Source organism: Crocuta crocuta, unplaced genomic scaffold (genome assembly GCF_008692635.1).
Source record: "Crocuta crocuta isolate KB4526 unplaced genomic scaffold, BGI_CrCroc_1.0 scaffold102, whole genome shotgun sequence".
NCBI classification, from domain to species: domain Eukaryota; kingdom Metazoa; phylum Chordata; class Mammalia; order Carnivora; family Hyaenidae; genus Crocuta; species Crocuta crocuta.
In genome coordinates, this window is record NW_027530019.1 from 3,178,386 (window position 1) to 3,196,063 (window position 17,678).

At 36.4% G+C, this 17,678-nt stretch overlaps 1 protein-coding gene across 5 annotated transcripts in view; it reads left to right on the top strand.

Annotated features, from left to right (window-relative positions):
* The window catches only part of DMXL2 (Dmx like 2), a 153,693-nt gene that overhangs the window by 68,923 nt on the left and 67,092 nt on the right, over positions 1–17,678 (top strand). For all 5 annotated transcript variants that reach the window (XM_077764401.1, XM_077764403.1, XM_077764402.1 and 2 more), the window contains exons 9-13: positions 110–284; positions 5,271–5,510; positions 6,013–6,284; positions 6,910–7,606; positions 7,942–8,063. In XM_077764401.1, coding sequence (XP_077620527.1) covers positions 110–284; positions 5,271–5,510; positions 6,013–6,284; positions 6,910–7,606; positions 7,942–8,063 — 1,506 coding nt within the window. The remainder of the gene's footprint in view (positions 1–109; positions 285–5,270; positions 5,511–6,012; positions 6,285–6,909; positions 7,607–7,941; positions 8,064–17,678) is intronic.

Genomic DNA, 17,678 nt, shown 5'->3' on the forward strand with positions numbered 1-17,678 from the left:
GTTCAGATTTTACAGAGGAAAATTATAAAATCCTTAAAGTCAAAAATACTTTGATCAGCATTTATTAGACTTTTCAGAGTCGGATTTAGCAATTATTTTTCTATTTTAGACGATACACCATTTGAAAAATTTAAGAAAAGGACAGAGGAGGTCTTCAGTTCTTGTAACTCACACGGAATTAATGCCTGATCAGACGGCAACACATGAAGTTCAGAGACACATTTCCCACCATGCGAATGCACTGTGTCATTTCCACATTGCAGCAAGCATCAATCCTGCCACAGGTAAGTAAAACTAAAGTTTTATTTCCTATAAATGTTCTGAAATAAGATATATAAATAGAAAAGTGGGATTACTTTTAGAACTCTTTTATGTTAACCCTCCATGTTTCCTTTAATAACACATTAATTCATTAGGAAGATAATATAAAGTACCATTTCTTAAGCTGAGACTATGTGATTCTCAGTAAAGAACTTCAAGTAAGTATTTTTGGGCACCTTTTGTCTAGTATATAGCAAGGGTTCTAAATAAATTAGAGCTTTAGTTGAACCTGGGAACACAAGTGGTAACAGTGTAACTGGAGTGATTTCCCTGCTTTTTATATTTTCACTATTAATCTTCTCAACATTCTTTATAACTTTATCTAAATACATCTTTACATAGTTTTCTTTATATTTCAGCATATCTTGTTTTCTACTCCATAGACTTTCGTATTCTACACTAGGGAAAGATACTTTTCTTCTAATTTTGATAGTTCTTTTTGCCCTTTTCCTCCTGTGAGGTTGAGAAGTATTTTGAAGCAAGTTGTATTGGCCAAAGCGTATTTGAAAACTTCTATTTAAGGGCATTATTTTCTTCATGCATGAAAATCATATGAGAAGGCTTATAGATAGTTTCACATTACATTGCTGGTAGAACTACATTTGTATAAAGTTAGTCATGTTTTATTGAAATGGAAATCAACATATTGCTTCAGAGTACAGAGGAGTTTATTTTTTTAAAGTTTTGTGTTTTTTTTGTTTGTTTNAGATTTCATTCTTTCTCATTGCCATGTACTATTTCATCGAAGATGTGGTTTATCTATACGATGGAATACTAATTTTTAGTGTTTATTTTTGAGAGAGGGAGACAGAGCACGAGCAGGGGAGGGGCAGAGATAGAGGGAGACACAGAATCCAAAGCAGGCTCCAGGCTCTGAGCTGTCAGCACAGAGCCTGAAACGAGGCTCAAACCCATGAACAGTGAGATCATGACCTGAGCCAAAGTCAGACACTTAATGCTTAACCGCCTGAGCCACCCAGGCGCCCTAGAGGAGTTTATTTTTAAATGTGTGGTTATATAAAGATGATGTTCAGTTAATACAGTTCCAAAAAGGTGATCTTTAGGACTCTTTCCCCCATTGTAACAGTGGCTCTACATGTGTGCTGTCTAGTACAGTAGCCACAAGCCATGTGTAGCTCTTTGAGCACTTGAATTACGGCTAGCCCATATTTAGAGTTGTGCTGTAAAACATACACTGGATATCTAAGACTTAGTACAATAAAAGAATGTAAGCTCTCTGAATAACAATTTTATTTCGTATTGACTACCTGTTGAAATGATAATATGTATATTGGGTAAAATAAAATACTAAAATTAAGTTTGCTTATTTCTTACTTTATCTTTTATAATGCAGCTTCTACAGTAAAAATAACCTATGTGCCTTGCATTTGTGGTTTGCATTATTTCTGTTGGATAGCGTTTTGCTAGCTGGTTAAACATTATTTTGCTTCCTGATCTCACATCTTAATTGTATTCTTAGATTGTCTTTATAATATTAACTCATTTTAAAAGTGTTACTGATTTTAGATATTTGTAAATTTTTTAACTTTTATAAGAATCTTATCTTGAATTATTGACTGTGATGAAGATCTGACTTCAGATATCATGCAATTAGTGATGGTATGTAGTAAATTTAACACACATTAGAAAGGCTGACTTTTTAACTGTATGCACTACCCTCATCAGAAGGAATAGGATCACAAGATTGTTCCCTGTGTGGATAGGTAATCTCTCACATCATTTGAATTAAGTACTGGATATGTTCTTGTAGCCCTTGGGCCTTGTCTTTTCACCATCTTTATTAAATAATCTTCACCTTTTATCCAGTTTTATCCATTTTTACTTTAACTTCCTACATACTCTTTAAAAATCATTTTGTAAAAGTATTTAACATCATGCATTTATAGGTACTATATGTAAATATAACACTTAGTTTGACCAAATTGATTACTAAATGCAAATAATTTTGTATTGTAGGACTCTTCTTCTTCACCTTTTTTTCAGGAAACTTTTTTTAAATTTTAAGTGTGTTTATTTTGAGAGAGAGAGAGCACTTGTGGGAGCAGGAGAGAGACAGAAAGAGATGGGGAGAGAGAGTCCCAAGCCAGCTCCACGCTTTCAGTGTGAAGACCAACCTGGGGCTCGATCCCACAAACCTTCAGATTATGACCTAAGCCTAAATCAAGAGCCAAATGCTTAGCTGATTCACTGAGCCACCCAAGTGTCCCTCAGGAAACTTTTTTGAGTCTGTATTAAAGCTGAAAGCATAGTTCAATGAATACACATATATCCTGTTAATATCTTGTATGCTTTAACTCTCCCCTTCTGCTATGGATGTATGTCTTTGCTTCCTCTTCCCTTATTTTTGGCTAAGCCATTTGAAAGTAAAGTTTTCACTTGACATTAGCCTTTATTCCCTAAATACTTTATGACATTACCTAAATATTTCAAATATGTCTTCTAATAGAGCACAATAGCTTGCAATAGATAGCAATGTTTTTTTGGTTTTTGATTTGATTTCTTTCCTAATTATTTATTTTAAATATATAAACCTTTTTATTTGCAAAAAATGTGTCTTCTAATAAAAAAGGAATTTTTCACCATTACTGCAGTACTGTTATTGCATGTAAGGAACATGGATAAGATTAGATTTAATATATAGTTCGTACTAAGATATAGATTATTTCTTATGCATTTGATTGTCATTTCTTTTAAACTCTATAGTTCTTCTAGGCTGTCAAAAAAGTCTCTCTGTTGGGGTGCCTGGATGGCTCAGTCAGTTAAGTGTCTGACTCTTAATTTCAGCTCAGGTCACGATCTCACTGTTTGTGAGTTCAGGCCCCATATCAGGCTCTGCCCTGACAGTGCAGGGCATGCTTGGGATTCTCCCTCTCCCCTTTCTCTCTCTCCTTGCCCCTACCTGCTCGCACCCTCTCTCTCAAAATAAATAAACTGAAAAAAAAGTCTCTGTCACAAAGAAGTTACCTCTCCATTGCCTTTCAAAGCATCTTTTAGTCTGAATATTTGTTTATGGTAAGGTTTAGGTGAAACATTTTAGCAAGAATACTACATAGGTACATCGAGGATATGTTGTTTTATAGTATTCTAAATGTACAAATCCTATTTTACATGATTTATTTCATTTTTATCAGAAAATGAGGACTGTCATCCAGGAATTAGAAAAATAGAACAACCTGGAACTTTATTTAACATTGATATTTATTAGCAGGACTCTACCAGAATATCCTGTGCATTTTTACTTTTGTTTTATTTTTATTTTTAAATTTAAATTTTATTTTTTATGGGAAAAGATAGTTGCAAATGACATATCAGGTAAGGGACTAGTATCCAAAATCTATAAAGGAACTCACCAAACTCTACACCCAAAAAAACAAATAATCTAGTGAAGAAATGGGCAGAAGACATGAATAGACACCTCTCCAAAGAGGACATCCAGATGGCCAACAGACACATGAAACGATGCTTGGCATCCCTCCTCATCAGGGAAGTGCAGATCAAAACCACACTGAGATGCCACCTCTTGCTGGTCAGAGTGGGTAAAATGAACAAATCAGAGGACTCTAGATGCTGGTGAGGATATGGAGAAACGGGCACCCTCCTACACTGTTGGTGGGAATGTAAACTGGTGCAGCCCCTCTGGAAAACAGTGTGGAGGTTCCTCAAAAAATTAACAATAGAACTCCCCCTATGTCCCAGCAATAGCACTGCTAAGAATTTACCCAAGGCATGCAGGAGTGCTGATGCATAGGGGCACATGTACCCCAATGTTCATAGCAACACTCTCAACAATAGCCAAAACATGGAAAGAGCCTAAGTGTCCATCAGCTGATGAATGGATCAAGAAGATGTGCTTTATCTATACAATGGAATACTGATGGTAATGAGAAAGAATGAAATCTGGCCATGTGTAGCAATGTGGATGGAACTCGAGGGTGTTATGCTGAGCGAAATAAGTGAGGCAGAGAAGGACAGATACCGTATGTTTTCACTTATAAGTGGAACAGGAGAAACTTAATGGAGGACCATGGGTGAGAAGAAAGGGAAAAATAGTTGGGGAGAGGGAGGGAGGCAAACCATGAGAGACTCTTGAATACTGAGAACAAACTGAGGGCTGATAGGGGTGGGGAAGAGGGAAAGGGGGATGATGGGCATGGAGAAGGGCACTTGTTGGGATGAGCACTGGGTGTTATATGGAAACCAACTTGACAATAAACTATGAAAGAAAAAAATAAGTTAAAAAACCCCCCCAAAATCTATTAGAAAAAAAAAGAATAAGGAAATTCTCTCACATGATTATATCATTATTATGCCTAAGAAAAGTGGAAATAATTCCATAATCTCTAATATCCAGTTCATATTTAAATTTAAATTTCCTTAGTAGCTCCTGGGTGGCTCCTTTGGTTAAGCATCCCACCCTTGTTTTTGGCTCTTGTCATGGTCTCATGTTATGTTAGTTCAAGCCCCACATCAGGCTCTGTGCTGACAGTGTAGAGCCTGCTTGGGATTTTCTCTCCCCCTCTCTCTCTGCTGTTACCACACTCACACATGAGCTGCATTTTTCTCTCAAAATAAATAAACATTAAAATAAATAAATAAATTTAAATGTCTCTAGTTATCTCAGAAATGTCTTTTATAACTGCTTTTCTGTTTTATTTTTCTGCTCCTCTATCCCCAAACCAAGATTTAATAAAGGTTCATTCATTTGGTATATTTGATTTTTAAATTAGTAATTTAATTCCATTAGTAATTTAAGTCTATCCCATTAATTCTTAATATTTACATTTACCATTAAATCAGTTAAAGTTTTTACAAATCCTACTACAGTTGACTTGTTTAGCACCTTTTCTGTATAAGTATACAATAGTCTTGATAAGCACTTGGTAATCTTTTTAAAAACCTTAAAAATTCATAACTTTTTTTCCCCACAGATATTCCAAATGTCTTGGTTGGCACTGTATTTAACATTGATGATGGAAATGGGGGATTTGTGGTTCATTGGTTAAACAACAAGGAGTTTCATTTTACATCATCTACTGAAATATTTATGCAGCAATTACGAAAACTTTCTGAGAAGCAGGTAGATCATGAAAGTGATGAAGGAGATAGAGAAGATGAGGAACGTTCACAGGAGGAAAGAGAGAGGGGTTTACGTATGAAACTAGACCATGGTTAGTATTCCATGTTCAAATTTTTCTTTTTGGCAGGTTAACAGCTTTTTGTGATACCACTTTTAGCTTATAATCCTTTGTTCCTGCTCTTTTTTACTTTTCTATTCATTCCATAAGTATTCACTATATTCGCTATCTGCTCTCTAGCTCTATATGCTTTGTTATACATACTGCTTTGAGTAATGTATCACGCTGGAAGCCATTTCCTTTTTTGGGAACAAGTTTTGCTAATGGTAATAATAATGATAGTGTGAATGAAAATTTGATTTCTTTAAAAGTAAGACATAATAGTAAATTTCATTTCAGGCTAGAAAATGTTTTCCTAATTTGTTTTTTCTCCCCCTGCCTCCCCCAGCCATAAATTAGGAAAAGGATTTATAGTCTCTAAAGATAGTATGCTATGTTATGCTATTGATAGTCTAGTATCTAGATAAATTTTTATAGTACTATTAGTATATACTGATAAATTAGTGTGTACTGATAAATTTATTTTCTGATTCAGAATTATCCCTGGATAGAGAATCTGAGGGAGGTACAGGATCATCAGAACATGAAGATGGAGAAAGAGAGGGAAGTCCTAGAACCTTTTCACGACCCAGTGTACCAATGCCACTGCCCACAGTCCTGCTTGATCGGAAGATTGAAATGCTGCTAACTGAATGGAATAAGAATCCTGACATGCTTTTTACTATACACCCTGTAGATGGTACCTTTCTAGTGTGGCATGTAAAGTATTTGGATGAATATAATCCTGGAATATTTAGACAAGTCCAGGTATATTTTACTAATGAAGCAATTATTACATTTCTTAAAAATAAAGATGCTACTCAGATGAATCATCTTTTTAGAAATACTCAAAAGATTTGTTTTTGAGATGCAACTGAGAAGAGAATGCTTGTTCTTGTCACCAAGGAGGGAATCAATGAGCATAAATTTTATAAACCTGGTTAATTCAAAGTAAAGTGAATTGGGCTTTGAAATATCATACGAATATTTGAATATATATATGTGTTCGGTCCCTCCGCCCTGGAAATTCACAATATTTTGAATAAACTTAAGAAGCTACCCTAAAAATGTGACTCAGGATGAGTACCGCCTCCCCCCAGTTTTGTTAACTAAATCTAGCTGCCTTTATCTGTTATCTTCCTGAACTTCATTTCTATTTAGAGTTGTGGTTGTGGTCATTCAGCTCTACAAGCTTTTTTTCTTCAAGCTTTTCTTAGGCTGTGAATAGAGATAAGATGTAAATAGAGGAAAGATATTAGACCATAAAGAGGTTGCAAATGATAGTTTTTGCTAGGAAACTGAGATTTGGCATTTTGAAAATGGAAGTATTTTTGGAAGACTTTTTGAGAAGAAGAAAACTATTCACATTGAATCATATTATTGTGTTTTTCAGGTTTCTTTTTCTTCTCGGATTCCTGTAGCATTTCCGTCTGGTGATGCAAGCTCTCTTAGTAAAAATATCATGATGTATGCCTGTATAAATGCTACAAAAGATCCTCCCCAAACCCTGTTACACCACGAGATGATGGCTGTAGGCAGTCCTCATGGATCACAGCCATACTCTAGATCACATGGTACAAATATGAACATTTTAGCTCCCACAGTAATGATGGTCTCTAAACACATAGATGGTTCTTTAAATCAGTGGGCAGTCACTTTTGCAGATAAGTCTGCCTTTACCACTGTTCTGACCGTATCTCACAAATTTAGATACTGTGGTCATCGATTTCACCTCAATGACTTGGCATGTCATTCAGTTTTGCCTTTGTTACTGACATCCTCACATCATAATGCTCTGCTGACTCCTGAGTTGGACTGTCAGTGGGACTCAGACAATAAATTAAGTAGACTAATGGATCCCATAAGACATATGAAAGGTTCCTCAAAACAACCTCTTAGAAATGCAGCGACGCGTACATTTCATGACCCAAATGCAATATATAGTGAACTTATTCTGTGGCGTGTAGACCCAATAGGGCCTTTGTCCTACACTGGAGGAGTATCAGAATTGGCTCGAATTAACTCTTTACATACATCAGCCTTCTCTAACGTTGCTTGGCTTCCAACTCTTATTCCCAGCTATTGTCTTGGTAAGTATTCATTTTAATTGTGAAATTAATAAGGGCTTTTAAACTTTTTTTTAAATACACAAAATGGCTTGTGTTTGTCATTATTAGGATTTTTAGACTTAAGTTTAGAATTTACAGAAGTTAGTTTAGAAGTCTGTTTTTAATTTTTCCCCCTCTCACCTATTTTCTTTTGAGTTCTTTTGTTAATAATTTTATATCCATTAATTTTATCTGTTTAATTTTGATTCTGGACCATGGTTGTACCTAAAAAGAAAAGTATGAATATAAGTTTCTCCTACTTAAGCCAGAAATAAAAATAAATCACATAATATAATGCAAAGCACTTACTTTCTCAGGCACGTATTGCAATTCTGCAAGTGCTTGCTTTGTTGCTTCTGATGGCAAAAATTTAAGACTCTATCAAGCTGTGGTGGATGCAAGAAAATTATTGGATGAATTATCAGATCCTGAATCTTCAGTGAGTATTTCCTAATCTTTGTTAAAATACTTAGGCTGATCAGCAATTCTCTTTTTACTTTGTCTAGGACTTTTATTTGTCAGTTGGTGTTTATGGGGTGAGCACCTCTGTGTGACAGATACACGTTTTCTTTTTTTTTTTCTTTTTGATTTTTAAAAAAATTTATTTATTTTGAGAGGGAGAGAGCATGAACAGGGGAGGGACGGAAAAAGAGGGAGAGAACGAGGTTCCCAGCAGGCTCTGCACCTTTAGCATGGAGCCTGACACGAGACTTGAATTCATGAACCATGAGATGATGACCTGAGCCGAAAACCAAGAGTCGACTCTTAACTACCAACTGAGCCACCCAGGTGCCCCACAAATTTAGATTTTATTAATTTGTGTTCTAGGGTATATGACTCAGTATCACACATCAATGCATTTTTACATATAAATAAATAAATGACTTTTCCCCTAAGTTACCATGATTTCTTCTTGACATTTTTCACTCTCTAGTTTGGTTCTGTTAATCTTTTCTTGCTCTAAGGCAGCTTTAGCAAGCTCTTTGATTAGGCTGGAAAATTTGAGCTTTTCTGAGCTTTATTGACAATTTTTAAAAATCCTGTGGTTAGTGTATGTTATCAGTGGGTGGCAGTATCTTACTCTGGTAGTTCTGTGTCTGAACCAGAAGTCATGTATATTCATTACTATTCAATTTAAATAGTGCATTTTCCATCTACCTATGAAAACATGCTTTTTGTAAAACACTTTTCTAATAAAAATGTTTCCAGTATTGAAAACCAAAGGTATTTTTGAGTATCTGCTATGTGTCCTTCAAAGTATAGAGAATATAAAGTGAAACTTTCAGTATGTGGCTTTATGAAGCTTTTACTTTAGCTGAGGAGAGAAATTACTAATAAAAGATGAAATAACAATTTAAGACAGAAGCAGTGTCTGAGGGTGGTATGTAATTAATTGCCAAACAGATGGCACTAGAAGTTTTTCATAATCCAGAGGGGAGAAGGATCAGATTAGGGTAGGCATAGAAGTCTTTATTACAGTATTTAGGTTTGGTTTTAGTAGGTGAATAAAGTTTAGAAAGACAAATCCTTAGTCTTTGCCTGAGTGAGAGACTGGCCTGAAAGTGTGGATACAGGAAAGTACATGTATGAGTCAGCCTTCTTCCAGGAGTGATGGGAAAACCACTTGGACTGGAGCCAGAGGTTTGGCATCGAGGAAGTAGCATCTTCAAATCATGGAATTGAAAGATACTTTATAAATCACCCAGTCTAACCTGATGCTTTATTCCCCTCTATCACATTGCTGCCAGTTTGTCATCTGGCCTCCCAAGGGGAGGGGAGTCTCAACTCTAAATGCAGCTTGTGACGCCTTTGTATTACCCTCACTACTTTACTGAAATTAAATTTGTTTTCCTTAAATTCTGCTTGTTAGCCCTGGTTCCATTTAGACTAAGTCTAATATTCCTTACATATGAGACCACTTCAGATATTTGAAGACAACTGTCTTTTCTTCAGGCCAAACCTGCTCCCCTCCACCGACAAACTAACTCTGTTTTATATTTGACCCTGGTGACTCTTCTTCGCAGTTTTCAGTTTGTCTCTACACTGGGTGTTGTGCAGCAGTATTGTGACCTCTCTCATTAGATTCTGTTTTCTTTTGGGCAGGCATGCCAGGTTCTTTGTATGTAATTGACTCCTACTGAGCTGTGAATTAAATATCCAAAAGTCTCTTCTTGCCAGTAAGCCATTCTATATTTGTGCCTTTGAGTTGCAGTCCAAATGTAGCCTGTTTTCACTATTACATTTTTACCTTCAAGATTCAGTTTTTCAGCATCATTTTGAATCCAGATTCTGTTATTTGTATTATTGCTTTATGACTTATGTCACCAGTCTGTTTGATGAATGCTGTTTCCACATCCTTATCTGGGGCAGTTATAAAAATGTTGAACAGCATAGGACTGAAAAAGAGCCTAGCAGTGCACATATGAAGTCTTTCTCCACTTTTATGGTCTGCAGTATTTCTTTAGTTTGTCCCTGGGATTTCTCTAAGGCAGCTTGTCATATACTTGGCTGAAATAAATTACACCCTGTCTGCCAACTATTCTGCAGTCAAAAAGGAAGTCAAATTTGTATGAGATGATTGTTTTAAGGTATAAATAGGTTAATGTATGTACGCTGATTTCTGTTGGTGACTAAAACATTATACTAAATAGACATCAAGCCCTTTAGTCTGCCTTACTGAATTATATTGTTTTCCTTTTTGAAAATTGGAATATTTACCTCTTTCAAGTATTTTGGCGGTGTCATTTCTTCTGATTTTTCAGAGAATGTCTTCAGTAGTTCATTGATCTCATTTGAAAAATGTCTCACTAACTCGGGCATCACTTTTCCAGAAAATATAATTTTATTTAGAGCAGTTAGATACATTCTTAGAATTTCTTAATTTATACTGGTCTCCTACTCTCCCCTTACCAATGTACATTTTTTCTTAAACCTTCTATTTTCATTAATTATTTAACGTTAAAAAGTAACAATTATTCATTGTAGAAAATTTTAGTTTTATTTTCAATTTTTTATAAGCTAAATTCTTGAAATAGAAGACCAGAGACAAAGTAGGAATTAGGAGTTCTTTATTCTCTGGATTTTTGTTAACATTATAGTGTCAGCCTCTGTTAATGAGCTAATCTTTTTTTATACTCTGAAAATAGTAATTTATTCAATTACTTGATTTTTTGAATAAATTTTTAATTTTGGAAGAGTTCTAGATTTACAGAAAAGTTGCACATATAGCGCAAAGTTCTCATACTTCTCAACCAATTTTCCCTATTGTTAACATTTTGTGTTACCAGAAATACATTTGTCACAACTAAGAAACCATCATTGGTTTAATATGATCAATTAAACTCTAGACTTTTTAAGATTTAACTGATTTTTCTGCTAATGTCCCGTTTGTGTTCTAAGATCTCACTCAGAGGGGCACCTGGGTGGCTCAGTCAGTTGAGCTTCTAACTTCAGCTCAGGTCATGATCTTCCTGTTTGTGGGTTCAAGCCCTACACTGGGCTCTGTGCTGACAGCTCAGAGCCTGGGGCCTGCTTCAGATTCTGTGTCTCCCTCTCTCTCTGCCCCTCCCCTGCTTGCATTCTCTCCTCTCTCTCTCTCTCTGAAAAAAAATACACATTACTAAAAAACTTTTCTTTTTTTTAATTTAAGATCTTACATTAAATTTAGTCATCATGAATCCTTAAGACTTTTAGGACTTATCCCAGACTGCTCTGGGATAGTTTCTCATTTTTCTTCATCTTCCTCAGTATTTTCTCATGACTGAGAGCTTTGAGTACTACTGATCAGACATTTTGTATAATTTTTTCTTGTTTGGTATTTGTCTGCTACTTTTCTCATGGTTACACTGGAGTTATGGGTTTTTGGGAAGAGTACTCCAGATAGAAAGTATTCTTCTCAGCACATTATAAGAGGGTAAATGCTATCAACATGGTAATTAGTGCCTTTCTTCTTTTTTTTCTTTTCAGTCTTGCCAGAAGTTTGTTAATTTTATTGATATTGTCAAAGAATAAGCTTGTTCTTTCATTGAGCTCTTTTTGTTTCATTTTCATTAATTTCTGCCCTTATTATTTCCTTCCTTCTTGCCTTTTTTTGGGGGGTGTCTTTTTCTAGGTTTCATGAAATAGGAGCTTAGAGTTTTGTAACTTTTCTTATTTTCTAACATGTATTTAGTGCTATAAATTTTCTTCTCAGCACTGCTTTTGGCATTCTGGTAAGTAGTATTTTTGTTTTTGTTCACTTCACTATATTTTTAAATTTTCCCTTGAGAATTGTTTTTTTTTAAAGTTTATTTATTTATTTTGAGAGAGATAAAAAGACAAAGTAGGAGAGGGGCAGAGAGAGAATCCCAAGCACGTTCCACTCTGTCAGTGGGGAGCCTGATGTGGAGCTTGAACCCCATGACCTGAGGCAAAAATCAAGTGGCTTAACTGACTGAGCCACCCAGGTGTCCCTCCTTGAGAATTCTTATTTGACCCATGGGTTGTTTTTTTTTATTTTTATTTTTTTTTAAATGTTTTTATTTATTGCTAGGAGAGAGAGAGAGAGAGAGACAGCGTGAGCAGGGAGGGTCAGAGAGAGAGGGAGTCACAGACTCTGAAACGGGCTCCAGGCTCTGAGCTGGCAGTCAGCACAGAGCCCGACGCAGGGCTCGAACCCACGAACCGAGATCATGACCCAAGCGAAAGTTGGACGCCCAACCGACTAAGCCACCCAGGCGCCCCGACCCGTGGGTTTTTTAAAAGAGTGTTTAGTTCCCCAGTAAACACTGGAAAGAGATATTCCTTTTATCATTCTGTTAATGTCTTCTAGTTTGATTCTATGGTGGTTGGAGAACACACTCTGATTTCAGTTCTTGTAAATTTATTGAAGTTTGTTTTATGGCCCAGGACATTGTCTATCTTAGTATATATTCCATGGCACTTGAACATATTCTACTGTTCTTGGGTGAGGTGTTCTATATGTGTCAGTTAGATTTTGTTCTCATTACCGGTGGTGTTGAGTTCGTCTAGGTCTTTGCTAATTTTCTGTCTAGTTCTATCAATTCTTAGGAGAAGGGTGTTGAAATTTCCAGCCATAATGATGAATTTGTCCATTTCTCCTTTCAGTTGTTAGATTTGTGTTTCACATGTTTTGCAACTCTGTATTTTGTGTATACATTTAGTCTGAAATCAGGGTGTTGGCAGGGCCATGCTCCTTATGAAGGCTCTAGGGGAAGATCCTTTCTTGTTTCTTCCTAACTTCTGGTTGCTTCTGCTGATCTTTAGTATTCCTTGACTTTAAATGGCAACACTCTGGTCTCTGCCTCTGTCTTCACATGCCCTTCTTCTCTCTGGATGTTTCTGTTTGTACACTCTTTAGTCTAGTCTGACCTTAAACAGATTAGATCTGCAAATATCCTTTCTCTATGTAAGATGGCATTCCGAAATTCTGGGTAGACATGGATTTTTATGGGACAATATCCAGCCCATTATACTTACCAACATTCCCCCCCCCGCCCCCCACCTGTTTTATTTACAGTTGCATAGGCCGGAACCTCCAAAGTCTCTTGAGCCATTTTGGTTTGTTTGTTTTTTTTTTTTTTTACAAATAGTTTATTGTCAAATTAGTTTCCACANCTTGAGCCATTTTGACTTTCAAAGCCATATGTTATGAGGAATTGTGAGATTTTTACCTTGCTGAATGATAGACTATAGGACTTGCCCTTACTGTTGATCTTAAACTCTTAACATAACATGATTGCTTCCTGTCAAGTTCCCTTTATTTCTGCTGATCTTTTTTGTAAGTCAGAGCAGTAGTTCTCTCAGTTATTTCCTCTACTAATTGGGAGTTGAAATACAGAAAGAAGTTGTCACATGCTTTCTTCTTCCTCAAATGAGATTTTTAGTAGATGGGGAGTAGAGGATAGCTTCCCCCCTTCCCCCCCATAGGAAGCATCTGAAAAGATTTGAATTTTATTCTGGGATTGAGAGATGTATTTAGGGGACACAAGCATTTTTTGGACAGGAAAGTAAAGGGACTAATTTGCAAGATGAAGTATAGTTGGTAGGCATTTGAGGTCTATTGAGGTCATCAAGAGCATGTGGTAAAATAAACTTGAGCTAGAGTGGTATTTGGCAGAGTCTGAGAAAGGGTAAAGTAGGGCTTAGTAATTGCTTGACTATGGATACTAAAGGAAAAGACTCTAAGATTTCAAGTTTGTAATAGTGGATGCACTAGCTTTGGTAAATATTTGTGAGGTATTGAGGATGACTTAAGTTTGAGATACATAGAATGTGAGGTGACTGAGGTTTTAGGTAGCAAAATGTAGTTAAGATAACTGTTTTTGCAGGTATTTGGAAATAAATTCCTAATGTTTCATGTCAGATGCCAGTGTATATTCGGTTTTTATTATTATGAAGACAGTACTTGAAATCTTGAGATCTCTAAAGGTATTAGTAACAATATTCATAAAAGTGATCCTGAGTCATCAAGAAGGGATTTATGTTGACAAAACTGTTTATGAAGGAAGATATTTAAAGATTTTATTTTTGAGTCATCTCCACAACCAATGTGGTGCTTGAGTTTATGAGCCTGAGATCAAGAGTCACACCCTCCACTGACTGAGCTAGCCAGGTGCCCTGAGGCAGTGATTTAATTAAAAGCTAAAAGGAAGGAATTTTCCAGCCAAAATACTGAAGATAAAGTTGTTCTGGTGTCTGAAAGCATAAACTTTTGAACCTTCTTACCCAATGATGCTTGGTCAAAGGAGGTCCATTCATTCATTTATTCATTCCACACGTATTTCGTGATTATTTATTGATGTATTCTATGTATTATTTTGTGTTCATAGTGAGAGGAGAGAAGGTGGTATGGAAAGGTAGCTGTTGGTGTTATTAAAAACAGGCTTTTCTGTTTCATTTACTTATTTTGAGTGTGTGCGTGTGTCTGTGTCTGTGTGCGTGCGCGCACATGTGCATGGGAGGGGCAAAGAGAGTGGGAGAGAGAATATTGTAAGCGGGCTCTGCGCTGTCACAGGGCTTGAACTTGGAAAGCTTGAGATGACCTGAGCCAAAAATTAAGTTAGACGCTTAACCAACTGAACCACCCAGCCACCCCTGTCGTCTCTGCTTTAGAGATGAGGACACTGGTGTACAGAGAAATGTAATAACTTGTGCCACTTCAATTAGGTAATAGTGGTAGAGCCAGGATTTGAGCCCAGGCAGCTGGGCTCCAGAGACGAAGCTCTTTCTTATTTTTTAAGTTCATTTATTTTTGGGAGAGAGAGAAAGAACAAGCAGGGGATGGGCAGAGAGAGAAGCAGACACAGAATCTGAAGCAGGCTCAAGACTCTGTGCTGTCAGCACATAATAGNGAGTGCTTTAGGTAGTAATGACATCTTAACTATATTTATTCTTCCTATCCATGAGCATGGACTGTTTTTCCATTTCTTTGTGTCTTCTTCAATTTCCTTCATAAGTTTTCTATAGTTTTCATCATACAGATCTCTTGTATCCTTGGTTAGGCTTATTCCGAGGTATTTTATGGTTTTTTGTGAACACTTATTTCTTCTTAATTGCTGTTCCTTCCACCTAGAATATTCTTTTCCTCCTTCACTTTCAATTCATACCTTTAATAAATCTTTTGTCAGATGTCATGTCACTACAAACTCTTCCCTCATCACCACCATCTGAATTAAGTGTTCCTTCCATACACAGGATAAGCCTTCTTATCCATTACAGTTGAGAGAGAGATGACTATTCAACAAGGCTGCTTAATCCAGAGAATCATTTTGAAAATACCTTCAATATTTTACTTAAAACATAAATGCACATAAACTAACTGATATTTTGGTGAAGAATGAAGGTCTTTAAGTATATGGGTCTGCTACTAGAAATTAAATATTTTTCTTGCATAACCCCCCCGTAAGGCCTGGGTTTTTTCAGTTCTTTATAAACTGAAGTAACAACTGAAAAAAATGAGTGCAGTTTTTTGGTTTTACAATTTCCCCTAGAATCCTTTATAGTTGTCTCACCATACCTAATTAACAGCAGTTTTTAACAATGTTTAGCAACATTTATTTTAAAAAATCAAAATTTTTATACTCACATATCCATTTATATGACATTTAATTAAATTATAGAATTACAAGAAAGTGTACATCTTGACAAACACATATGTGGAAGCAAATGGCTTTTGAGAGGCAGTGCAGCATACTGGTTAAGAGCTTGGTCTCTAGGGGCACCTGGGTGACTCAGTCGGTTAAATGTCTGACTTCAGCTTAGGTGATATTGCACTCTTCAGAGTTCGAGTCCCACATCAGGCTCTGTGCTGACAGCCTGCTTCAGATTCTGTGTCTCCTTCTCTCTCTGCCCCTCTCCCACTTGTTCTTTCTCACTCTCTCTCTCTGTCTCTCATGAAAGTTTTTCTTTCATAAAAGCATGTTGAATTTTTTCACTGATAAGTCTGTGTCTCTGTGGAGGAAGGTGGTCTAAGACTTCCTGTTCCACTGTTTGCTGATTTTACCTTCCTATTCTGCCTTGCTTTCTTACAGTCTTTTCTCAGAGAAGTCAGAATGATATTTTTAAAGTGTAATTTGGATCATGTCACTCTTTTAAGCCAGTGTCTACAGTGATATGTAATACTGTACAGTATCTACCTATTACCTCTTATCCTGTCTTCCTTCACTTCCCTGATACTGTGTTTTTCTACTTTTCCTCTCCTTCATGTCAGCTGCAACCACATCAGTCTCTTTATTGGTCCTGGAACATCGCCAGCACTCTTTCAACTAAATGTTTTTTACTTACTGTCCTCCCTTCCTGGAATATTCTTCATATATTCTTCAAATAACAACAAGGTTGTGTTCTTTCCTCCTTTAGGCCTTTAGTCAAGGGAGGCCTTCCTGACCATCCCTGTCCAATATTTCCTGTATTTTCCCTTTGGCACTTAGTACCATTTCACAGTTTGTGTACTTCCTTATTTGTGTACTAGTTGTCTTCATTTGAATGTAAGATAAGGGCAGCACTGTATTTCCATTGCCTGATATCTCATAAGCACTCTAGGTATTTGTTGAGTTAATGAATGAGTTAATGAATAATATACCATTAAAGAGTTTTACTACCTTGTGAAGACAATGGGAATTTGTTCTACCAGTTTGTACTTCATCAGCAAAGTATACAATACAGGTTTTCTCCATCCTCTTTTTCTTTCTTCTCTCAAAATCTTCACTATCTTGAACTGGTATCTAGTTATTTTGATTGGTGCACTTTTTATTATTGCAGAAATCGAATGGTTTTTCATATTTTTATTGGCTATGTATTTCCTTTTGAATTCTTGTTCATGTTCTATCTTAACAAATTTTTTTAAATGTTTATTTATTTTTGAGAGAGACAGAGTGTGAACAGAGGAGGGGCAGAGAGAGAGAAAGAGAGAGACAGAATCTGAAGCAGGCTCCAGGCTCCAAGCTGTCAGCACAGAGCCCAGCGCTGGGCTTGAACTCACAAACCATGAGATCATGACCTGAGTCGAAGTTGGTCACTGAACCGACTGAGCCACCCAGGGACCCTGCTTGTTCATGTTCTTTGTGGGATCATAGTATTTAAATTGAGAAGGAAGACCGTACTAAGTCGGAGAAGCTACACAAAGATCTTTCTTTGTTGCACTTTTTCAGAGAGAGACAATCAGTACCACTTTGATTTAGTCTCTATGTCAGTCAGAGCTTAGGTGGGAAACAGATGACACACTTAAAAAGGTTTAACTGAGGAGGGTTTAATGAAAGAACTCCTTACAGAGGTGAGCACATGGTTAATCCACAAGTGATAATAAAACACTCAAGAGTCTGGTAACAGGATGAAGCCATTATTAGCCTGTGGTAGTAAAGATGTTCCCAAAGATGATCCCGTGTTAATCACCAGAACCTGCAGATATATTACCTCACATGGCAAAAGAGACTTTGTAGATGTGAAGAATTTAAGGACCTTGAAGTGTGGAAATTATCCTGGATTATTTGGGTAAGCCCAGTCTCATCACCTGTGTCCTTAAAAGCAGAGAACCTTTCCTGGCTGTGGTCAAAGTGAG